Here is a 26,699-nt window from a genome sequence, read left to right as displayed (position 1 = left end):
GGAACTCCCTGGTACATCGTCCCAAGAGAGAACAGGATAGGAAAGTAGCCTATTAATTTTTCATATTGATTGGCTTAGTTTAGCGCCACACGGTGGTCACACATGTTATTACTATTGTCACTTATTTTTGTTTAGGGGTTTAAGGTACCCTAGTGTCTCCACTGTTGGCAGCTTTACTTTTGATGCGCTGAGGTGTTGTATTAAACAAATTTTGATCACCGTTCCCATGGGAATGCCTCCGTCTGGGTAGCCACCCCCCCCGACCCGCCCACCAAAGGGGGCATGCTGTCACTCAACATCGACAGCACGCCCCCTTTGGTGCGAGACCCTGAGCGACGGAGTGCCCATCGCCATCCGGGTCTCGCGCATGCGCACGACGGAGCCGGCTCCGTCGTGCGCATGCGCTCTGGGCCACCATCGACCTGGTTGCGAGCGCTCAGCGCTCGCGACCAGGTCTGAATCAGGCCCAGTGACGGGAAGTGACATTTAAAATGCAGGCATATCGCTGTCGTTTTAGGGGGGTGCTGATGCCAGCGACTGTGTCTTCCTCCGATGAAGATTCACTGGCCTCTGCAGCTTAGTTATGGCGGACTTACTGAGCAACCATAAGGTTACTCAGAGGACCGATGGTCCAACTGATGGTCCCAATGTTCATCCGATGCTGCATGTACACACTCATACAGCGGACCTGAGAAGTCAGCGGTAAGGATCTCATTACAAAAGACGGGTCCTGCTTTTGCATACCGTCTCAGATTGGCTGAACCGATTTGTGTCCACCTCTGAATCACCCCCTTTGTTCCCTGTAGTGGTGAGAGTAAGTGGGACAAGCACATTTCTGGTATAAATTCTGGGGTTAAGGTCAAATTCTGGTAGAAAAATGTGTGACATTCTGCAGCCAAATCAGAATATTCCAAAGAACAGCTTTGAAAATGTGACTAATCTGTACTAATGGAACATTACAGTAAACAACTCTATGTAAAATCCAATCCAGATGATTGAATGTACCATTGGTGTTATAGTACTTTATGTATGTATAATGCATAACCCCTATCACCTATATCTGGCCTTAGAAATATACAAATACTGTCACAAAGTTATATCATTGTAAGAAATGACACAAGAAGTAATGGAAAGGATAAGTCACATCCTGAAAAGGTAAATAAAATGTGGGATTTTCTTACAACCTCACTCTATTTATGCCTGCTTAGTAAAAATGATTATGAATGTAGCTTTTAAAACTCAGTGCTTTGTCATAACTGTACAAAAGAATACGTTTTCAAAAGATATATTAACTGACCACTGGAAACAAACTCTTGGCCCAGAACCAAAATGACAGTAATCCCATATTAATATTTTCCTAGCTCACAACACTTCTCATTTTCCTGATACATGGATTTGGTGAACCAGAAAAGCCAGTGTTACGTGTATTTCTCAGATCTGTAATAGACAGATTTACTGTCTGTGCATTTCTCTTTGTGCTTTTTCTATGTTTAGCTCTACAGAAAGCATGAATCAAACTGCTTGCATGGCTTACTAAATCTTCCCATATATAATAATCTGACAGTAGGTTCTAATTATTACAAGCAAGCAAACATGCAGCATGCCACTTCAAAGCGAGTGTTAGTAATGTAAGGTATTTTCTTCTACAGCTGTCACATATATCTTAATGAGTGTATAAGTAAAAAAATTGCTAAACTAATAATATTTTGTTTTTATATGGTCCTCTCTTAAAGCACACACTCACTTTTCAAAGCTGGTGGATAATAGAATGTTCAAGATAAAATTAGATATAATTGCATGACACTTAGGTCCGACCAGCAGGGGCAGAACTATGGGAGACAATGGAGGCGCCTGACGCCGGGCTCCAGCTCTGAAGGGGCACCTCCTCCGTTGTCCACAACATATTCACCCCACTTAGGGCTGTAACTATGTACCCAGAGTGTACCGTCACGGCTGCCCAATACATGGCACCCTTTCCCAGCACCTGAGAAACCACCATACACTAGTGGACGGCTCCAAATCAGATGATCAGCTGCTGCCTTCGTCTATCTATAGCCTGTCTGCATGCGAATTGCTACATTACAGTGTCAGCGGTTGTGACGGGGGGACACCAAATTATAACTTGCTTCCGGGCGTCTAGGATGAACTTACACCACTGCCGACCAGGGATATTGAACCCGGGTCCGAGGGGGACAAACACTTTCACACTGCACTTTCGACCTGGGTTATTCCCGGGTTGGTCTATTTTCACTGCACTTTCAACCCGGGTTATTCGTGGGTTTGCCCTTTTCCGGAGTGTCCAGATTATTCTCCCAAGAGAGCAGACGAGTCTCCCGGATACCCCAATTTCTCCAGGGAAGTGGGAGGTCTGGGAGCTCAATTACTGATTTCATGGGTAATCTCGTCATGGTGGCCCTGCCGTTTGCATTGAATTGCATCATTGTACAGAGGAGGAGGATGCTGCAATGTTGCAACTAACAAATAACTGTTTTGAGGATAGCATGCACACTTAGCCACAAGAACAGTTTGGAGTTTAGTATGCATGCTTAGGCAATAAACACAGATGCATACCAAATCACTACATACAGACTAGAAATATATCATTTATAAGAGCATTACCTTACACCCATTCAAAAATTTGAAATATTATTTTAGGTGGAGAACCCTATTAAGTTATGCTATGCAGACATGCAGACAGTACAAGAACACCATTTGGTTAGTTTTCTAAAATGATATTAAATAAACAGTTGGCTTTATCACTATAGTCAGCAAAACAACTTATTTATCATATAGTATGACACTTAGGGCCTGATTCAGAGCCGCTCGCGAGCGCACAGCGCTCGCATTCGGCTCGATGTTTCCACACTGCGCATTCTCGTCGCGTCCGGCGTGCACATGCGTGAGCCCCGTCCAGCGACCGAAGCTCAGTCACTACGGGGCTCTTTTCAAGACGGGCAGCTGTCGATGGTGAGTGACAGCTCGCCCCGTTTTGTAAGCTGGTAGGGTGGGTGGCTGCACAAACGCAGGCGTTCCCTTAGGAATGTCTGGCATTTGTGGGAGGCCCTACTGACATCACTACTGATGTCAGTAGTGGACTTCCTGCTCGACTGCGGCATTCCCATAACATGCCCATAAGATGGACCATCCCTTTGCGTCCAATCAGCCACCTCCCTGTCACCTCTCAGTCACTGTTCAGGATTGCCTAATACTTTTTCAAGATGTTTCTGAGGCTGTGCTTCTTAATTGTAACAGCAGCTGTACTCTGGACACATGCATAGTACAACTTAGACGTATGCACAATAGAAAACAATCACTCAACTGTGCCAGACATTGTAAGTCCGGCCGACTCAGAATCAGGTCCCCAGTATCAATAGTACTCTGCTCCCTTATCTCTTAATCCGCTTCAGCAACTCAGACACTGTCTAATCACCTATACCTTAGGTACAGGTTAATTGACTTCTGAATTGACTCACCTCCTGTGATTCCCTTCTGCATGCACCTTCAATCTTTAACTATTTGTTCTACAATTTCCCTTGTTAGTTTTCCTAACAAGTCTGTGATATAGTTTTATTTATCCTATGTACTATGCTACGGTAATCTATTGGGCATTGTGCTCATGCTTGTATACTATTATATTGCAAAAATTATATGCTTACCCCATGTGCAGTGCTGCGGACACTTTGCTGCACCTTTATAAATAATAGATAATAATAACAACAAAAATAATAATAATAATAATAATAATAATAATAATAATCGAAATAAACTTGCTGGTAATAAAAAAATAACTATGGACCACAATATTTAATAAAAATTATATTTTAAGGATTTTATGTGCTGCAGATGTGGGAGGGATCCGGCACTGACAGGCCTCCTCATGTCAGGATCCCATAGTGGCGGCATTTATTGCACCCATGGTAGTTCTCCTACTTGATCTTGATAAATGAGGTGAGAGAGATATAAGTATCTGCTCTCTTACAAGGTGGTAGTACCGCTTTACGATAAAAACAAATCACTGCATCATACTTCTAAAATAGTGAGATTTGTAATTCTTTATTTTCATTGAAAGAAGTAATACATTTCATTATAATACATATTGTAACAAATATTTACTGTATATATTTATTCTCCTTGACTTCTTAATGGTGGTGAATGTGTTTAAAATAAGTCAACATAAATTTAGCTTTCTAGATCTTTAATTATATTAATAGTGAAACATTACCTAATTGACTAACTTCCAGTTGGATTGGCTCAAAACTAACTGGCAAGGTTTTTTTTAATCACTAGAATTTTGTAATTTCACAGGCAAAGAAATACCTTCTCATATTAGGCACACAACATCACCTTAAAAATCATTTCAAAAGTGAAGAGTTGGATTGAAACTGTAAATCAACTTTCTGGCTGATTGCATAATTCATGTATTTTTGTTTCTATGACAACTGTTACTAAAATAGTTTCTTACAATAATTACCATTTCCTTCCTCACATTGCATTATCATTCCTCAAGAAATGCTAAAAGTTTTTAGATAGAAGGTATTTTTTGCATAGGTTGTTGCATATAATAAGAAATCAATTCCCATTCATTTCCAATCAGTCAGGTACCTAGTATAATATTGTAATACTAGTTTTATATTTGTAAATAAACAGTCCATAAAGTGATATATTCCAAACCACCCAAAAACACTATAAGGTTGATTCAGAGTTGCACACAAGTATGGCCGCATTGCGTGCTCGGAAATAAATGTGCATCTATGCAGTTACACCTCCCCCATCTATTCGCTTGCTTAAGTAGCCGTCATCACTGATTTGCAACAACTGTATGCTCAGTTCAAGAGATCTGACATAAGATAGATCTGTGCAAACGCTCACGACTCACATGTCCATGACATGCCCTCAGAAGATGTAGAGGTAAGCTTACTAAAGGTTGACTTTAATTGACTAAAAATCTATCTAAATTGATCAACATTGATGTTGTGTTTCAGGGGCTAAATCATAAATTTACTAACTGAATTTTTTTATATAGATTTTAATTGTTAGTAAATGTGCGCTTTAGCCCCTGAAACACATCAATATTGATCAATTTAGATCAGTTTTTAGTAGATTAAAATCAGCCTTTAGTAAATTTACCCCTTAGCCTGTAAGTGAATGCCCTGGTGCCAGTCAGTTCCACCTATTCAACCAGTGGAGATGCAACTGATGCCCACAGTTGGCAATAATTGTGTATACTCGGCCACGGAACATGCGCACTGCTAAAAATCGCAAGATCCGCAAAATGTATCACTACCTATGGATTTAAGTAGAGGAAACTTCATACAGTATCTAGATATAAAATCAAAGGTCCTGTCAGACTGACTCATCAATGCCCAGCCCAGACCCCTGGACCTAGAAACATGAAAATTAGAGAGTGGTGGGTACTCACTAAGAAGGAATTATACAAAATTCAACTCCTAAGGGGGTGAAAAGAGCTAAAATGTTTCCTCCTCATGTGCAATGTCCTGCCTGACTGACTCATCGTAGCTGCAGCAGCGTTAAATATTCAAACACCAACTGTCATTCCAAGTGCTGCCAAATATCACTGGCAGTTGTTGTGGCTCCCCTATTTGACTAGCGAGGGATGGAAATGTGTTACTATAGAGGTGAGAGAGGAAAATGTGTTACAACAGCAGTGAGAGGGGAATGAGTTACTATAGAGGAGAAGGAGGGGTATGTATTACTACACAGATGAAGGTGGGGAATGTGTTACTTCACAGGCATGGGAGGGGAATGTGTTACTACACAGGTGAGGAAAGGTTTTTTTCTACTACACAGGTGAGAGGGAGGGGTATGTCAAATAGGTTACTATGGGGTGAGGGAAGGGAATGAATGTCTTACAACACGGACAAGGGAGGGGAATGCGTTACTACAGGTGTGAGTGAGGGTAATGTGTTACTACAAGTGTGAAGGCTGATTTGTATTTCTACAAAGATGAGGGGGTGGAATGTCGAAAGTTTTACAACATGGGCGAGGGAGGGAAATGTGTTACTACACAGGTGAGGGAGGGTAATGTCTTGTAATAGCAGTGAGGGAAGGGATGCATTACTATATATTATTTTTTTTACTAATATAAAATAAATTAATTAAAATTACAACTAAAAAAGTTTGAAAATATTATAAATGCAATGTTTTCTTAGCTTCAATAACATTTTAGATATTGTTCTTTCTGCAAATGTTTTATTTTGATTTTTAAGTATTTTAATTTTGTCAAACAGATTCATCCATTTGGACAGGTGCTCTTTCCTGGAAAACATGGCATCAAATTGCATTGCCCATCCAAGCAGGTATATCCATCAATCAAGACACATTAAAATAAAATTGAATTCTCTTTGCAGTGGACCTTACTTGTCAGGGATTGGGGAAATTACTTGGTAATTGGATCCATCAGAAGACTTCAGCATCCATCAACGCCTGGCATAATGTGGTCTTGAAATATATAGTACAAACTGACTCTGTAACTTGACATATATGTAACTAGATTTAGGTTTGAAGATCTATAGTGACCCAACAAATGTTCAATTAAATGTGTAGAAGGTTAAAGAAGATGATAGGATACACTGTACAAGAAATGCCAGCTAGATGTTGTAGGTTGAAGGCCATTTTAACTATATGTCCTTTCGGTGGCAAAAATAAAAACAATGTTTGTCAATGTTCCAAATACCAAATAGGACAAATTAATTGAATACATTAGAAAACTACAATGGTTAAGTATCATATAAAGGGGAAGCAATCGGGAAGCCGACTGCCTAAATACCGGCAGCCGGCTTCCCGACTGTCTTATCCCGGCAAGGGTGAAATGCCGGGTGTCTAGATGTAGTCGCCTGCATTTCCCCAACGCCGGGAGACCGGCGCCCAGCATCACGATCGTAGTGATGCCGGGCGCCGCGAGCGGACAACCGCGGGGGGGGGGGAGGGTTAGGTTTAGGGCTCCCGGGGGGGACTTAGGGTTAGGCACCCACCCGGGAGGGTTAGGATTAGGCTAGGGGGAGGGAGGGTTAGGGTTAGGTACCCCCAGGGGGGACTTAGGGTTAGGCACTTAGAGGGGGGATTTCATACCGATTCCATATAAAGTACAGTTGTGTTGTCAAGATAAGAAAATAAAGGTAATTAGCTAAACAATATATTATTTAAAAAGCAGCAGTTAAAGAGCTAAATAATACAATATTTAGCAACTCAACTGCTACAGTCAACTTTTAATAAATTTACTGAAAAATAAAAAAAATATGTGTTGCTGGCAGCCATCATTCTCACTGCCAGTGATTTACCCCCTTATATGTTTGCTTCACCACATCTATGATTGATGTGATTTAAAAGAAAACAAGGAGATTTGTAGGACTCATAACATCTTTATGTAGTGAACAATGTTTGTGTGGAATGAATGTAAAATGGAATCCTTATTGCACTAGTGATTTATGTATTCCTTGTCACTGCCTCTTTTTTTTGTTCTGCATTTGAAGTCAAAGACAGGATGATCTTAGTCCATGTTTAGACATCCTAAGACTTTGATGGTTGCCAATCTTCTTTACAAATTTACAATTTATAATTTTTTTAAAATGTACTGTTGTCTAATGATTTTCAATGACAATATTTAAGTAGTATTTAAATGTAGTAAACATGATAAAATATGCAATTTAAAGTTTGTATGGGTTAAGATATTGATATAAATGGTTTCTCCACCCTGAACAGGTCTTTATTATTATTATTATTATTATTATTATTATTATTATTCTATTTTATTTTTAAGGCCAGCACCGTACAGGGTAAACAGAAAAAAAATAATAGTAACATGGCATACTGAGCCTCATTTAAAATTTGACGCATCATGTATTCAGATGTAAGGGCCAATTTTGGTACGCATGCACAGTTATCAAATGTGCATATTTACTACTCCAAAAATGGACTTACTTGTACTATCTATACAATATAAAATTTTTAATGATCTTTTTTTTTTTCTTACTGGTGTTCAGCAAATTTACTGATGGTTGTGGAATTACAAGTCCCACCATGCCAGGCTAGCTAGAAGTACATTCTGTGACTCTTAGGGGTATATTTACTAAAGATAGTTTTTAATTGATTTTGATAGATTTTAAATTAAATTCAATTCTAAATCGATGTTGTGTTTCTGGGGCTAAATCACACATTTTCTAACACTTAAAGACAAATAAAAAATTATGTTAGTTAATGTGTGTTTTAGCCTCAGAAACACATCAATGTTGATAAATAAAATCGAGCCTTTAGTAAATATATCCCTTAATTCAATAACAGCTGGAGAGCCTTCATCATTTACTTCTGATCTAGACCATTCGTAGTATTACAATGACAAATAAAATTACATATTTATCTATTTCTGTCTATGTTAACATATCATGAGCAAGACTAAAACCAGGCAGTCGTGGACTATTTGCCTCAGTCAAACTAATGTGTTTGTTGCTGTGTTTGGAGTGCCCCAAAATATTGCACAGCTGCTAAACAACTGAACCAGTAGACAGTTATAAACGGACTGAAATCAGCTGCCAGAATGGTGAATGCATGTTGTTGTACAGCCCCTTTCAAAGCTTATCCTTTCCAAATGATGTGTAACCTTCACGCTGCTGATGTCATATGGCCAAAGAAATTCTTTATTAACCATGCAAATATGGCCAGAATTATGGAGTAAAAATAAATGACTTTGGATCACGCAATAACCAGAATAGTTCTACAATAAATTTGTTGGATCCTAGGAATGTTTTTGTGTACAATAAAACCTAAATATATATCGTAGCTATGCATATAACAGAAATGTTAGTGTTAAAAAATTTCCACAGAAAATTATATTGATGCTTCCAGAGTTTATAGGCTTTTGACACACGAATATAATTTAGTAGCAGTAGCTCTGTTCCTAGGAAACATTGATATTTCCTTTAACTACAAATGTCTTGCAGTACACACAAAAAAAAGTTTTATCCTACTACTTTCCGTAGTCCTACTATATACTCTCCGTAGCCCAATTCATTTTATTATATTAAAATAAAAACTATTTCAGAGAAAACTTTTTGTTTGTTCATCTTCTATTTTAGAATGCTATGGATTTCTATGCAAATCACATTTGAATAAGTGATGAATTATTAGTGCGCATGAATGTCACTTAATTCACCAATCACTTAGACAATAGGACATAGCATAATATAACTATCACTTTGCATCACAGCCGAAAAGGGTAATCAACTTGCTGCTGATGCTTGCTTAAAACAATTTACATTAATTTGTGCAAACGACTGATAGATTACATTTTGATTACAGTTTGGAAATAATGAATACAGATTCACTCAGTGTAAGGTTTATGTAGGACATGATTAATGATGAGCTCGCTTACTATGCAAGTGCGTTCCTGTTTTGCTCTAATTCGCTAGCTGTCATTTACATCTCCTAAAAATGGGGAACATAAACATATTTTGGAGCAGAAAGCAAAGCAGAAATAATGAATTTTAAAAATGTACAATATAATTCTTACATAATGTTTGAAAAAAAAAAAATTCCCCACTGCCTGCAGAAATATGTTTTGCACTATATGTAAAATTTTAAAATTAATAAATATAAATAGTGATAAATATAAATCTATATTCTGTTGTCAATTTTTGGCACATCATTACTGTTTTCTGTGGCACTTAGAGTGATCATACCATACATGTAAAAATGCAGTACAGATATCTGTCTATTTGTACCTATGCTACCCTTATCATTGGTAATGATGTTAAAAATGAAATTGCAATTTCCTCCTGGACAAGACATGGGCAGTCTCTGCTTACATGCAGTAACATTGCTGCCACAGGCAGAAGCTTCTAGGACAGTGGTTCCCAAACGTATTTGAATCACGGCGCCCTACAGTATCAGTATTGTTTTCACGGCACCCCTAAGTTTAAATTTGTTATTGAGAAATTCAGAAAAAAATGAAGTAGAGTAGTAAAGTGAAGTAAATTGTGCTTACCTGTCATCCTTAGGTTCAGTTATGTGGTGGTGGACAGGTTTGCACTTCTGTTTGTCCACATATTTACATTACATTGACCATACATTATTTTACTGAACCACCAACCTGAGGCACCCCTTCAAGTGTCCCAAGGCACCCCAGGGTGCCAGGGCGCACATTTTGGGAACTACTGTCCTAGGAGGTTTTTGTAAGAAACACATTTGTATGTTTATTCTGACTTATACTAAATTAGTTTTATAGATCCTTTTACTTTTACTTTATCTGTCTAACTGTATCTATTTTGTTTGTTTGTATATGTTTCTGTTAATGTTTATCAAATATGCATGAATGCCATTTATATTCTAAGTTTAGCTATATTTAATTTAACATCCAGTGTTCTTTCAATATGGGTACCTGCTAAATGCAATTAATCAATGCTTAGAGGTAATTACATTTTTAATTATATCAACTTTCAATTTATAATGAAATTTAAAAAAATAATATACTATTGTACTGAGAATGCCAATGATACTTTCAGGACTATTGACAGCATTACTACTGCAAAACACAAAACTCTAGATTACATTAATTTAATTATGGTGACTGATATATTATATATACAGTGGTGGCTCCAGAGGTGGTGTTGCAGTCCAAAATTCAAATAGAGTAGCCACAGCAACTGCCACCCCAGATGCTGCCAAACATCGCCGTGTGAGTTCACTAGCTGTTGGTGTGGCTCCCTTATTTGAATTTCCCCCCTCTGGATCCGCCACTGTATATATATATATATATATATATATATATATATAAATATATATATACAGTATATTTTCTGCACACACACACATATATATATGTATTACAGTATTTGTTGTATGTTTCCGCATATTTACAAATAATAAAAAAAACACTCACACTAATATGTTGCACAATGCGCCGCTCTTTAGTCACAGACACAACAATAGTCCAGAAGAAGAGATGGTACTATGGGTCTTTAGAGGTACAAAATTGCTGTAGATAACTAAAACTTTCATGAATGTATACAAAGAAGAACTACAGTAACTGAACTGTGGAAAAGAAATACTGTGCAAATAGGAAACTCATAATGAAGAGACCTATTTAATTATTATTATTATTATTATTATTATTATTAATAATAATAATAATAATAATAATAATAATAATAATAATAATAATACCCTTTGTACTTAATTACTTTCATCCATTGTTGGTATTAGGCCTTCAAAATTATAAGCATTCAATGGTTGTGAGTTTTAATAACAGCTGAAAAGCCACTCATCTTGGCTTCAAACATATAAATTACTATTCTATTTAACCGATCCCCAGAAAGAATATATTTAACAAGTACAGACTTAACATACTTACACCACAGCATTAGGAATCCTACTTGATCTCTTTCTAGGCTCACACATGCACTTACAATATACATACAGTATATAGTTATAATATATATTTTATATATATATATATACATATATGCATGTATATTCCATTTTACTTTTACTGAAACATTTCAGAAAACAGTCAACGGCTTCTGTAAATAATCATTGTGGATTACATGACTCAGTAAATAATTGCGTTGCATCAAAGTCTATGCAGTTTATGTTGTACTGTAGAGAAAACTATTTTGTATGGTACCCTTTATTGAAAGTTTGTCTGTATTTGCATTAATACAGAAAATGCAAGTTTAGAAATGAGCCTGATTGCATGGTTCATTTTGTTCTCCTTTGTAGAGCCAGTCTGCGGCCCACTACAAAGGCACTAAACATGCCAAGAAGCTCAAAGCACTGGAAGCCCTGAAAATTAAGCAGAAATCTCTTGCTACCAAGGACAACGCAAAGACTATCTTCACTTCCATCCCTACTAATACCATCAATGGCAGCTCTGAGAAAACAGGTTAAGCGATGATCTTTCTTGTTTGATTGTTTGTTTGTTTTCTTGTTTAACTATCTGTGTGGTTATGTGCTTGTCACATTGATTCACACTAGAATCATCATTCTCGCTGTATTGATTTTCTTTTTTTTCCACCTTATTTTCAATATACTTTTGAGACCAAGAACATTTGCTGTCAAGGGATCATTTTCTCTAGATCACAAAGGAGCGCACAAAACACAATACAGTGATGCATAAAATCTATCTCACTTTATACATAAATGTTGTATTATCAAATATCCATTTGCACATGTTCTGTGTCAAAGTTATGGTTTCAAATATGCATTCAAATTGCTGTTTTGCATGTCTCTATGGAACTATAAAGATGAAAGACACTATTGTGCTATATAAAACACAGAGGGGCTGATGCAAAGTTACACTTATGCCAGTTTGAGTAGAGAAAAATGGGAAAATGTTTCCTTCCCACAAACAGGCTGCACCCATATGCAGATTAGCTCATATCTGGCACTAGCGTACTCTTTTGACTGAACAGGGAAGTTGCGCTTGAATGTAGACCGCGTACCACAGGGGTATATATATGTAATTGTAAGCAGATGCAGACAGTGGGGTAGATGTACTAAGCCTTGATAAGTGATAAAGTGAAGAGTGATAAAGTACCAACCAATCAGCTCCTAACTGCCATTTTTCAAACACAGCATGTAAAGTGGCAGTTAGGAGCTGATTGGGTGGGAGGAGAGAGATGGGAAAGAGACAGAGCAGGAATAGAGAGACAGTGATGGGGACAACAGCTAATGTTATATGATTTCTGACCTGTGTTTGACACATACCTGGCACATATACTCCTGGCGCAGACCAAGATGCATAAGTTCAGTTTATGGGTATTAATATGCCTTTTTTACATGCATAAAATACATCCAATATGCATCTAACTCATCATGCCCAGAGTGTTTAAAAACCAATTGAACAATATTGTATGTACAGTCAGATGTTAAGTTATATAGCAATTTGTGATTTATTATTTCAGTTGGTGCTGCCATTTATCATGTCCTTAGCCATTAATTCTGGATGGGTTGTTTAGAATGTCCTAATCCTCTATGTCATTTGTGTGCCTCATTCATTCCTGTTGACTTATCTGTAGAGGTCATAGCTGGGCCTTCTTCCCAACTCCTGCTTTTGGTGGTATAGTCCCACGATCAGGACATTTGTCCCAATTTGCAGGAGGTTGGGAGGTGTTGAACTGCCATATGCTGTGGTGCTAGGTGTCTGTAAAAACCACCATCTCGGAGCTTGGCTACATCCCCAGTGAACCAAGGCTCACAGCACCTCCCCCCCGTTATTCTCAATCAGATACCCAGCAGGCTGCATTGCTTTTAACAAAGGGCATCCTTTGCTGCAAATTAATATGGACTTGTTGAATGCAAGTCTCCTGAAACAAACATATGTAACTACGGCAGATACAGAGTCATACTCAAACAGAACACATTTGCACTTGCAAGGGAAGTTGCGTAAGTGAGCTGTAATGGGATATATGCATAATGAGTACTTTCAGATGCACCAGGTTCAAGTGCGCACAGGTAATGATGATGGCTAATACATAGGGGCAGTCTGGTGCAGAGATTCCTACAACTCTGCATAAGAATAAATATATACATTTAGTTCATGAATGCAATGTGGGAGCAATTTTGTATTCACCTCTGCATTGATCCCTATATTTAATTTTTCTCTTAAATTTAATATTTAAGACAAGAGCAGATTATTATCAGCAATTTATATTGTGTTTAGTATTTACAAATGTAACTTAGATCTTTGGCTCAGTCCAGCACTTTCTAAAGAGAATACAGCACTGCATAACATGTTGAGTTAATCCCACTAACACTGTATCTTATATATTGATACATTTGTACAGCACAATATATCTAATTTTAGAAGAGGTTTCTATGACTGGTACCTGTAAGCAAATGGAAGCCAATTGCTATATGTTAATCCTTTTAAATGTTCAGCATCTTGGTAACTGGATATAAAAACATTATTTAGTAACAGATGTAAATGCATGTAAATAATTGTCTTTGATTTTTGAAGTCTCACCTGTACTGTATAACTTTTCAGGGAATAATGGACCTGATGTGCTACTTACAAATTTACAGCTGTGTCCTCAATTGTTTTTGCTGCAGTCGCGTCAAACAGAGCCTCTTGACACTCCTGGTCCCGTGAGACGTTGCATTGACTTCTTTGAGTCTTTTTTGCAAGAAATGCATCTCAGTCGCAGTGCGATGTGACTAGGACGCATCAAGAGACTGCTGATTAATTTGTTATGTGACACTTGTAAACTGTCTCAATCAACTTACGAAGTGCTACGATACCGCGACCAACACTTTTTTCAAAAGTTCCATTTACACACAGATATACAGGTGTCACCCATTACTCAGCACAGTCTTCATGTGTGTCCTAGTCACATTGACCTGACAGCTCACTCACACCAGGCATATCACACTGCATTGTCGTATTGAGGCTAGATAAGCAAGAACATATCTGTATATAGAATTACCATAGCATTCTTAATTATATTGATACAAATTTACAATAATATAAAGAAAGGGCTCAATATATAAGGGTGGTAATAAGTGGACATATTAGAATGATAAAATCTGCCCCCATGTCCATGCACTGCTCATTCACATATATATTGGGAATGGGTATGTAATGCCGGCTGTAAGGATGCCTCCTGTCAGAATACCGACAGCGGCAACCCGATGGTTGGTATCCCGTCAGGGGTCGGGTAAGTATACTTACCCTCCCCACTTCCCCCCCTAACCCTCCATTTTTGTAGCCTAATCCTAACCCTCCCCAACCCGCACCGTAACCCTCCCCATTAGTGCGTAAACCTAATCCCCCCCTTCGTGCCTAACCCTAACCCCCCTCCAGTGGTGCCTAACCCTCCCCCCTAGGGGTGCCTAACCCTAACTTCCCCCCAAAACCTAACCCTAATCCCGCTACATTCCTTAAACCTAACCATCCCCCTCGTGGCTAATGCTAAGGGCTCCCCGGATTTACCCCGTTCCGGCTGGCGTCTGGCGTTCAGGCATCGGGATTAAGATACGAATTGGCATTTTGAAGTCTATCTTAACTCCCTTGTCGGGAATCCCTTGTCGGTATTAAGACCAGCGGCATCGCGGCCGCCGGTATCATAACTACATCCCTACAAATTGTGGTCAGACCATAATACACATTGATGACCTCAGCATATTCAGAGGTGCAGTTTTGGCAGCAAAGCCCAGTCCCAGTAATTGAAGTGATTGATTATAAAGGTTTTATGTTATTTTAAATCCATCTTATTCTGATCAAATTATTGTTTTTACCTTCTTTGATTAACGTAGCTGTTTCACTAAAGCATGAAGATTGTGGTTCCAGATGCATACAACTTGTCTAAATATTTATAGACCTAAGGAATTATATAGCAAAGACTGATAGACACAAAAGCCTATTTTAGAGAAAAAAGTTGAGAATTCCCAGCTCAATTGTTTTCCAAAGTACAAGGTGTTTTGTGCATATGCTCTATGAGACCTGCTACCCATTAATTCTACAACTTGTGGTAGAACTGTTCTAGATACTAATGAACCAAGATCTTAAATTGTACATATCTGTTATATTTTTAGTATTTTATCTGATTTTTACTGTTCTCTCAGAACACCAGACTTATGTAATAGGGTGCGACTTGCAGCTGCTGCGGGAACTCCTGCAAATCTTCCCATTTGTTTAAAGTGGCAATCATTTTAAAGGTAAAACAAAGCTGGTTATGCCTTTAAAATGATTGCGGATTTAAAAATATGGGAAGACCCGCAGGAGTTCCCGCAGTGGCTGCAAGTCACACCCTATTACATAAGCCCCTATTTCTTATTGATACAATATCATAGACTGGACACTAAAGAATGATTATTTTTAGTAGTAGGGTGCCTTAGTTCCCTAAGATAGAATGGCTAACCAGCAGTAACATCAGGATGTGCTAGATTGTTTAATGCAAGTCAGATGCCATATTTATGATTAGAGCAGTGGTTCCCAAACTTTTTTGAATCATGGCACCCTAGAGAATCAGAATTGTTTTCACGGCACCCCTAAGCCAAAATTTTGTTATTGAGAAATTCTGAAAAAAATTTTAGTAAAGTAGTACAGTGAAGTAAATTGTGCTTACCTGTCATCCTTAGGGTAAGTTATGTGGTAGTGGACAGGTTTGCGCTTCTGTTTGTCCACATATTTACATTACATTGACCATAAATAATTTGATTTGGTGCTGGACCACCATCCTGAGGCACCCCTGCAAGTGTCTCGAGGCACCCCAGGGTGCCACGGCACACAGTTTGGGAACCACTGGATTAGAGTATGGATTTGAGCACTGATACATATAGAGCCTGATTCAGCAAAGATTGCTGATGCGTTCATGACTGCAATCACATACGCAGGTCCTGCTGAGAGCGAAAGGATGCTAATAAGTGCAATCACAAAGCACTCGCACGGACAACATGCAGACGCCCACTTCCCCTCTCACACATCTGTAATACCTTGCAATCCAGCCAAAACATCGGTAACATCGAAGTACATCGGAGCCACTCGCACATTTACACCAGGTCAGACCTACTGATAAGTTGCTAACTTTCCTGTACACAGTAATCACTCAAGCTGCGTATGCCATCGCAGTGGCTAATTTATGCACGCCCCTGTAACGGTGTTCAAACGCACTGGCACGCCTGCGTTTTTCTGACCACCCCCAAATTCTCACTTCCTGTCAATCACTCTGTGATGGGTCTGCGTGGTCTCTGTGATCACAGTGCCATCGCACTGGGGCATTTGTGCACGTGCACTGCATTCATTTATCTCTAGGCTTGCTTTAGGCATGATTTAAATTGGAACTGTGGTTTGAGTATAGGACAAAATTCAAGCATTAAATGGTGTGTCTGCATTCATTCATCCCTCCCATTAGCAGTGGACACCATTTGGTTATATATTAGACAGGGGTTCTACCACTGGACTATTTTAAATTTCAACGTCACAGAAAACTTTTTCAGTTCTCAAATCTAAAGGACAAGAGGCAACAAAGAGACAAACGATGATCCAGGCCAGGGCAGTACACCTTGACCAGCTTACCGACATTGGGGTGTGTGTAGCCTATGTGTTGCCTAAGCAGGCATACTGTATATTCTACTTTGAATCAGAACCAAAGTGCCACTTTCATCTCTTTCATGTACAGTACTAATAGCGGATAATCCATAAATTTACAACACATTTCTACCTCTACTACTATCTGATCTGTGGGAGTGTTAGTGTTATTATTATTAATAATGCTCAAGCTGGTTCAGTAAGAATATGATCTTTTCCCCAGCCTTTTCCAGGAACAGCAGCAATGTATTTAACTCCTTCTGATTACAACCAATCAATTCATAATTAAATATTACATTGTTATTTTCTAGCGTTCAATCCAAGTGAGCGTCATTACCCTCCAGTTGTTTTACTGTGTTTTCCACTGCTTACAGCAAATGTGCATTTGTCCCAGAATGAGCACACTGCTTCACTGGTAATGTTGTATTTTAATAGAGCAATTTATCAGTCTTGCAAGGTGTTTGGTGACATCCAATGTGCTGTCTGATGAAGAGACCTCTGAAGTCTTGAAAGTTTATGTACAAGAATACCTCATAAAACTGATAGACTGAAGTGATTGTGTCTAAGTCAAAAGCACCTCTGTATGTCTACACTTACATTCTTTTCATACCACCCAATATTGCCGGAAATAAAGCTTTTATACGGAGTGGTATCATTACAGTACATTTTTTATTTATTGAACAATACTTATTACATATAGAATTAGGATTGTGTGATTACTATGATGTTTACGGGCATGTCATGCTTTTATATGAAGTAAAATACATCGTAAGTGTATACATTTTTCTTTATTATTTTATATAGCAATTTTAAGTTTTATGTGTTGGTTATAATCTATATAAATATATATTTAATTATGATGCTGTAAATTTTGTTATATATATATATATATATATATATATATATATATATATATAGAGAGATATATATATATATAGAGAGAGAGAGAGAGAGAGAGAGAGAGAGAGAGAGAGATTAAACTAATGCATATAAAATTTACATTTAAGTATACATGATTAAATGTCTTTACAGTCCATTTTAAAACAAAGAGCAGATGAGTCTCTTCATTTTATTTTGCAACTTTTAACACAAAATAAGACCAGTTATTCATCATGTGTTGTTTTATATAGTTCCCTGTGATTTTTAAATAGATTTGTTAAATATACAGTCCTGCTAGGTAACACAAACTGTTATGGAGATGGTTGATCGCACAAGTCAAAGCTGACTAGGGCCCTCATTCAGAGCCACTCGCTAGCGGCAGTACGCTCGTTCCGAGCGATGTTCGCACATCTGCGCAAGCGTACGGTTTTTAGTACGCATGCGCGAACCAGTCAGTGCGGCCGAAAATCATTTGTACGCAATATAGCGAGTGCCTGCTATTTTGAGTGACAGAATGAGGCGTATGTGGGTGGTAACAGGGGAAGGTGCTTGAAAACGGGGAGTGGAGATCCGAAAAAAGGCGTCCTTAAAGGTCAAAACGGGCGTTTTATGGGTGTGCATAATTAATATAGCAGCGTCAATGACCACGTCACTTGTTTTTTTTTAACTCAGAACTGCTCGCAAAATAGCGGTTGAAAAAAACCAACCACAAGAATAGCGAGCAGTTCATATCCTGTTCGATGTACTCGATTAATCTAATAAATAGCGGACATGACGTATGGTGCGAGCGGCCAGGGGGCGTTTTTAAGAAATAAAAGAGCGTATATTTTGCTCGCTCGTTCAGACTTAGAGGTGTGAACAGACTGCAATGTGCGAACGGATCATTTGCATAGCCACCCCTTGTTTTTGAACGAACGAACGCAAATAGCGAACGGCTCTGAATGAGGGCCTAGGTCTCCTGTAGTGAGTTTCACAAATATCTATATGACAGAGGTGCTACCATCTACATATGCACAGACAAAACAGAGGAAAAATATATTGTTTCAAGGTGCACAATTCGACAAAGAAGCTATATAATAAATACATTTTAAAACATAACTTTTAATATAATGATAAGATAAAACAAAGTAAACTTTTTTAAAGCAAATATTTAAAATAAATAAAGTAAAAATAAATGGAAATTGTAGTTTAAAAATGCTTCAGACCACTGAAAATGAGGACCTCATTCAGAGTCGGTCGTTGCGGCCGCTCGGTCGTACGCCACCGATGTTCGCTAAACTGCGCATGCGTAAAATTCGCAATGCGCATGCGCAAACTAGCTATTACGATCAGAAATTGCTCTCTCCTTCAACTTGGCCAGGTCGTTAGTTTGAGTGACAGGATGAGTCGTTTGTGGGTGGTAACAGGGGAAGGTGCTTGTGAACGGGGGAGTGGAGATCCGAACGCTGGCGTGCCTGACTATGCAAACGGCATTTTATGGGAGTGCATAGTTAACTAAGTAGTGTCATGGCACATGTGACATGGGAGGTTTTTACACTGACCTGATCATAGTGCTTAAGAGAGGGTATGGTCAACCTTAAGCTCTACGAGCAGCTCCGATGGTTCCCGCTGGTCTCGATTAATCCTTATATGCCCTGAGATGACATGTAATGCGAACGTGAAGGGGGTATATTTTTAGTCTTACGGCCGCATCCTCCCCTCGCTCGTCCAGCTAACGATCCCATCTTAACGACGCAACTTGCGAGCGCTTCATTTGCATATCCGGCCCCGTTTACCTTATGACCGTGCGGCCGCAACGACCGACTCTGAATGAGGTCCTGAGTCCAATGTATGTGGGGCAGATGTACTAAGCATGGAAAGTGATACATTGGAGACTCTTAAAGTACCAACCAATTAGCTCCTAACTGTCATTTTTCAAACACAGCCTGTAACATGACAGTTAGAAGCTGAGTATCTTGTAGTTTATCACTCTCCAAATTATCACTTTCTACAGCTTATTACATCTCTAGTTTGTTGTCCCATGTGTACAAGTAAATATAGATAAAACAGCAGATAATACTGTCTGCTGGAAACTACAGTGCAGAGTTAAATATATTCTCATACTAGCTGTTGCCCGTGGCTTTCCCACGATGAAATCGGTTCTGCCAATACTGTTTCTATTTGAAGTGTTCTAGTTGTATTGCTTTGTATAGGGGTCAGTAGCGCTACACAGACTATACTATTCAAGTGAACACAGGCCCAAAGCATCTGTCCCCCACCCCTTACCGACCGTGCGCAAGGTGCCACACCTATCTCTTGCATTGATGATGTCAATACATTTTGCTTTTGTTAATGCGCAGTTTTATTTTGATGGATCGAGATGAAACAAAGTGCAGGTTATTTCTAGGAGTGCTCACGATAATCACGATAATCAATTCAGTAGCTTTTGCGCAAACTGTGAACAAAGAGAAAGACACAACGTTCGTATTATATTAGTATGGATATATCACCAATGTTTGCTCTTTGCACCAAACAAAAGTTAATACCTCACACAAGAATTATTGGTAACAGTGCAGTTTGGATATGCTGTACTATCTCACAATCTCCTACATAGGACTTGATAACTGTTATTCCATTGTAAATGATACAATATCAAGGTTTAATTCAGATCAATTCAATCTGTATTGTATTAAACAGTTGCTGCTGTTGTTAGTATGATACATTGGGATCGATATGAAATACCGACAGTCGGGATTCTGGTGGTCAGTGCCTGACCCTAACCTTTCTCCCTAGTGCCTGAACCTAACCTCCCCCTGGCTGCACCCTAAACCTAACCCTCCCCCCTTAGTGCCTAACCCCTAAACCTAACCCTAACCCTCCCCCCAACCCTGCAACTTACCTTCAGGATCCCAGCGGTCGGGATGCTGGCGCCAGGACTATGACCAGCATCAGTATTCCAGTGCCGGTAATGTAAGTGTCGGCATCTCGACCACCGGGATGTCGAACACCTTCCGATACAATAATGAAATTAAGTATTGTAATAAGCCCAGGTATTGTGGGAGAGTGGCAATAAAGCTCAGATAGAATTTGTATGCCCAAGAAAATGGGGATTAATTATCAATATTAGTATATTCCTTCCTAAAAATAATGATCAGTCAGTAGATGTTATAAGGCCTCCATATACTCCCACAGCCTGAAATTGGAATACAGCTTGATAAGTCTTACATAATAACTAATGGACTATATAAATTGTGTAAAGTAATACTTGTTTTAGTTACAGGTTTTATTACTATCATTATTGGTATAGTATGTGATTACACGTGCTTACAATATATAAACAGCATTAAAATGTATATACAATGTTACTATAGTAATTGAAACATTATAACACAAACATCATTATTGGACTGTGATACATCTTTAAAGAGACAGCACCAAGTTTGACAAACATTTGTTTTATTACCTGCAAGTGACTCTGTAAACAGTGTTATGCAGCTGTCTAGGGACTGATGCTGAACTGGATGAAAAGGCAATTTGTACCTACTATATTCATCTTAATATTAAATTGCATTGGTGGCACTCAGGGTTCAACACTTAGGACCTGATTCAGACCCGCTTGCTAGATGCGTATGCAAATTTGGGAAGGCAGGCCAAACGCACAGCAAGGCATTAGCACGGCCACTATGTCTTGGCGTGCGATCGCTTTGTGTATGCAGACGCCCACCAGCTTGTCTTAAGATGCCCACTTGCGCTCATCATCTCCAGGTAGTGTATGCAACCATTGGAACATCGGGTACCATCGGATGCGATTGCATCGCTTGTGGCTGGCCATACCCTACCGCAAGCACTGCGAGCACTTCAGTGTAAAAACCAGCCAGGTGACGTGTACTATGACGCTGTCTCTAAATTATACACACCTCTGAAATGGCATTGAGATGCTTAGACACGCCTGCGTTCACACCTCCACTCCCCCATTTTTAATGACAGCCCCTATCACCACCCACAAACGGCTTCTCCTCTCACTCACTCTGCTAGGCTATGCGCAGTGAGAGAACGCTTCCCGATCTCTCGCACTGGTTCGCGCATGCGCACTGCGATGCATACGAATGCACACAATGTGAAAATCTTCCGGCTACGAGCTAACGCATCCTAGCGAGCAGGTCTGAAGCAGGTCCTAAATGTAATTTCCTTATTTGTGTTAATCCCTGAGTGCCCGCGATACTGTATGTATATCTGTTGGACTATTTTCAGTGCCAGTGAACGGGGGGCAATCAGTTGAATCATTTTTCATATGCAGTGAGTGCCAGATGTTTTTATATATTGTATATATATATATATATATATATATATATATATATATATATATATAAAAACTGAGTTTGAGTCAGTCTGTAAATGAAGCACAATGGAACTCGATGTGTTGCTGCAACATAGCACTTCTTATACAGATTCAGACTCATTCGGACACAGATAAACAAGTGTCACATATGTATTGAATCAGTGCAGTATCCCAGTATTTTACTGCTGGGTACACACAGGCCAATATATATTGTGTGCCCGTCGGTCAGTATGTGCAGACAATATGTCTGTGTGCAACGTCATTCACAGACATATTGCTTCGGCTGTGCAGCACAATCGATGCCCAATATATATGCAGATAATTTGGTGCATCGCACTGTGTGTACCAGCGACTAGCCAGCCAACCGCCCATACACTTGCTGCAGAGGCCACCGGTGACTGACAGCTCAACTGGGCGGGCACATGTAAATGCTCGCCCAGTCGTAACGTCAGTCACGACACATCAGGCCAACGATTGGTAAGTGTGTATGCACTTACCAACTGTCAGATAGGATGGCGAATCGGCCATCGTCCTGGTGTGTACCCAGCTTTAGTCACAACGTATAAGATGCTCAGTGCAAGCACATTATTACAGGACCTGGTATGCTGAGAGTGGCTATTTGCCATGACTGCGGCAATAGTGTATGAGGACACATATGAATCAAGCAGCGAAAATGCAGTCAATTCTTCAAAAATATCAGTTTTCAGAGGTTTACCACAATACATTTAGGTTACCATATGTATTAAAATGGCCCAGAGGATTTAAAATTGTACCTTTTAGTATTTCAATTATGGTATGGGTTTAGTGACCTTTCATTAAATTCCATTATGTCTTCTCTTTATTTGGTTGTGACTCATCACATTTGTCACAATGCTCCAAAACAGCATTCATTTCAGCTGTTTTGTAGAAATATCTGTAAAATATATTCCAATAATCACCCATCTTTGCAGTCAAATATAGACAACTTCTGCATGCTTAAGTGTTAGGTACCAAGTATGAAATTGTTCTTAAATTGTAGCAGAGATTGTTTCATTCTTAAAGATTATTGTATATTGTAGATGCTAACTGTCCATAATAGACAGTTTAGCTGAGATTTTGCCCTTTGTGAAAGGAAGCCTAGTTTTAATTACCCCTTAAGATGACACATATACTTCTGTTGTCTCCAATGAGCGGTGTGCAGTCTAGGGCCCTTTTCCACATACTCTGTTTAGTGTGCTCCTATGCACACCTGAAGGCATGAGACTCCTTCAGCCTAGGCTAGCACCCCTCTCCACCTGTCCCCCATTGGTTTTAAGCAGAGATTCTGGCATTTTGACTGCATATTAGTAAAGGCACAATTTAGGTCGTACAAATTTATATACTGTAGTGCAGACATGGATTGATTTTTGGGGCGTGGGCCCCTGGATTGCTTTGGTTGGGCTGCTTCAGGGCATCACATTATAACACATTTTTCCTTTTTTGCACTTATAGCACCTCTATTGTTGTTTATTATATATGTATTATTTTCACATGTTTATTTTTATTTACTTCTAATATATGCAGCAGTAGCATTTGTAACACTTTTCTACACTTCACCTTTTCTCATTAGAGTGATGCCCTGGGGTGGCTCAGCTGGGCTGGTTTGGAGGTGTCCTGCGCTCTGGATTTGAACCACAGTATGTTAGGGACCTACCCTAAGAGGGTACCTGGACGCGGTGGGTAGGCCCATAACCTTGGCCATGAATATGCTAAAACCTCTATTTATCTATTGCAAAATTTTATTGCAAAATGTATTATATATAATTAGTAATATTGGAGTTGTGCACTTGTACTTTTTCTTTTTGTGTCTGCAACAATAGTCTCAACAGGTAGCACCTCCCATTATATATATTCAGGGTGTGCAGTCTAGCCGTCTCCAGAAGTAAATCAGGTCAATATGCTACTGTTCTCTCCAGGAGCAGGGCCGCTGCAAGGTTTTTAGGCACCTTAGGCCTCTCCCCAATACACTCTTCCCAGCCATAAACTCTCCTTCTAGTGCCTAAACATAACTGCCACCCTCCCGCAGCCTAACCCTAGCCTCCCCCACAGCCTAACACTAATGTTTCCATACAGACAATGTTGATATCTCACCCGTCGACTTTCTGAGAATGTCGACCAGTCGCCTGTTGACATTTTACCACTGTCAACATCATAACTGTCAATATTGTTATTATAGGCCATTTGACTACATCCCTATTTATTTATTTAAATCGGGGGACAATATAATTGATATAATACCTGAGCCATTAATCACTCAGATAATATTAGGGACTATTATTATTTATTTAATTATGATTGAGGCTGTAGCCTTACATTTCTTACGGGGGCAATACTAGTGCCCACTACAAGTGCATGTATGCATTGACAATCATGTGCATGCTGGCACTTGTAGTTCAACCCCTTCCAGTGCAAGTGAAATTCAGTTGTGCTGAATTGTTGTTTATTGAGCGGTGAGATAATCTTTCTTTGCCGATATTAGGTCTGTAACTAAATGTAAGATAGCCAGGGTTGGCTTTTCTATAATCAGAAATATTTCCCTTATACAAGCTCAAACCTCTTAAATGGCAAAAATAGTAATTGTTTTCTTCTCTTTTCCTAAAATGATTACTGTCTGAAATCTTTCCAGATCACACAAATGCTTCCAAATAGGGATTTCTGCTTCTGCCTGTGCTTGTGGTCTCATTAATATATTCCTTTTCCAAACCGATAGATTTCATAAGACTATACAAATAAAGTTACACATTAAGCAAATATTATCTAATTAAAATGATTTGCAGATGTTTCTCTTGGTTTGTCTAAGAACTGCAAATACTGTCATTTTAATACCAGCATACATGGTGCTCCTTTATCTGGTTACTGAAGAACACATTACAAAATGTGTGACTCTTCTAAATGCAGAGCAGATAATTCTACTCCTATGCCAGGGCAGTGATTAAAGTAATATATATGGAATAATGGAATGTTCTGAACAATTTACAGTAGCATGAACCTTTCTGAATATACTACTTGCACAGTAATTTACTGTTGCCATGGTAACCCTGCCATTTAGAAACAATTCTTTTTTCCCTACTTACCACTCAAAATGTAAATGTTGCAACCTAAAAATTACTTAGAGTACAGTTCACTAATCCAATCCTGACAGCATATACTTATTCTGTTCTGATCTTTTCTTTAGCCCATTGTTCAGTCCATGTGCGCTTGCTCTCCTAATCTTGTCGCTTCTTATTTCTATTCAATGACCTGAACTCAACTGTGTTATACAATGACAGTCCCCCTGTCTGATTACTGATTCACTATTAACATTAGGAAAAATATTGAATAAGTACAGTACCTACCTATATTCAGATGGACAGGGGTGGATAGAGACTTTAAAGTGGCTCTGGAAAATGTACTGAAAGTGGCCTCATGTGATAGGTGTGTCCAAATTTTAAGTAGGTGGGGTCATATCAACTGGAAAAGGGCTGCTTATTGTGGTGTAATCAGCAAACAAGTGGTGTGGAATCGGTATGAAATACCGCCAGCTGCATGGCTGGCGGTTCGAATCCCGGCAGCGTCTGGCCGACAAAAGCAGAGTTCCCGGCAGCGGAAGCCCGACAGCGCTGGAAATCCCGATTGTCAATAGGTAAGTACTTATTAACCTAACCTAACCCCCTAACTCTCCTTAGGGGTGCCTAACCCTAACCTCCCCCCCAAGTGCCTAACCCTAATCCCCCCCTCTAAGTGCCTAACACTAACTCCCACCCCTTCCCTGCTGCCTAAACCTAAGTCCCCCGGGGGGTGCCTAACCCTAAATCCCCCCCTGGGGGTGCCTGACAATAACCCTCCCAGGGGGGTGCCTAACCCTAAGTCCCCCCCGGGTGCCCTAAACCTAACCGTCCCCCCCGCAGCTGTCCGCTCGCGGCGCCCGGCATCCCTTCGATCGGGGTGCCAGGCGCCGGTCTCCCGGCATCAGGGAAATGTCAGGCGTCTACATCTAGATGCCCGGCATTTCACCCTCGCAGGGATATGTCAGTCGGGAAGCCGGTGGTGTAGCCATCACCTTTGACAGTGTTAAGCTATCATGGAACCACAGCCCCTTCAAACACCCTGGCAACACACATGTGTCAATGTTAGGTCTTAGGTGATTCCTCCTTCTGGCAGAGCAGCATGAAGAAATATATAGCTCATGACTCTCGCTATATTTGGAACAAGGTCCTGAATGGACAAGACAGTAACACCACAAATCTCCACAAATCAGATAGAATTGTTATCTATCATTATTTATTTATTATTTATATAGCGCACACATATTCCGCAGCTTTACAGAGAGAATATTTGGCTATTCACATCAGTCCCTGTCCCAGTGGAGCTTACAGTTTATATTCCCTATCACATGCTCACACACACAGTTTAATTTTTTTGGGAACCAATTAACCTACCAGTATATTTTTGGAGTGTGGGAGGAAA

At 39.4% G+C, this 26,699-nt stretch overlaps 1 protein-coding gene across 5 annotated transcripts in view; it reads left to right on the top strand.

The window, feature by feature from the left end:
- The window catches only part of ZNF385D (zinc finger protein 385D), a 339,897-nt gene that overhangs the window by 230,328 nt on the left and 82,870 nt on the right, over positions 1 to 26,699 (top strand). For 3 of the 5 annotated variants that reach the window (XM_088463439.1, XM_088463455.1, XM_088463428.1), the window contains 2 exons: positions 6,249 to 6,317; positions 11,731 to 11,893. In XM_088463439.1, the coding sequence (XP_088319565.1) occupies positions 6,249 to 6,317; positions 11,731 to 11,893 (232 nt within the window). The remainder of the gene's footprint in view (positions 1 to 6,248; positions 6,318 to 11,730; positions 11,894 to 26,699) is intronic. The other 2 variants (XM_088463446.1, XM_088463432.1) reach the window with 1 other exon arrangement.

Source organism: Taudactylus pleione, unplaced genomic scaffold, assembly GCF_031769625.1.
Source record: "Taudactylus pleione unplaced genomic scaffold, aTauple2 ptg000053l, whole genome shotgun sequence".
NCBI lineage: Eukaryota > Metazoa > Chordata > Amphibia > Anura > Myobatrachidae > Taudactylus > Taudactylus pleione.
Note: the sequence above shows the minus strand (reverse complement) of the source record. Positions and strands in the feature narration are given on the sequence as shown.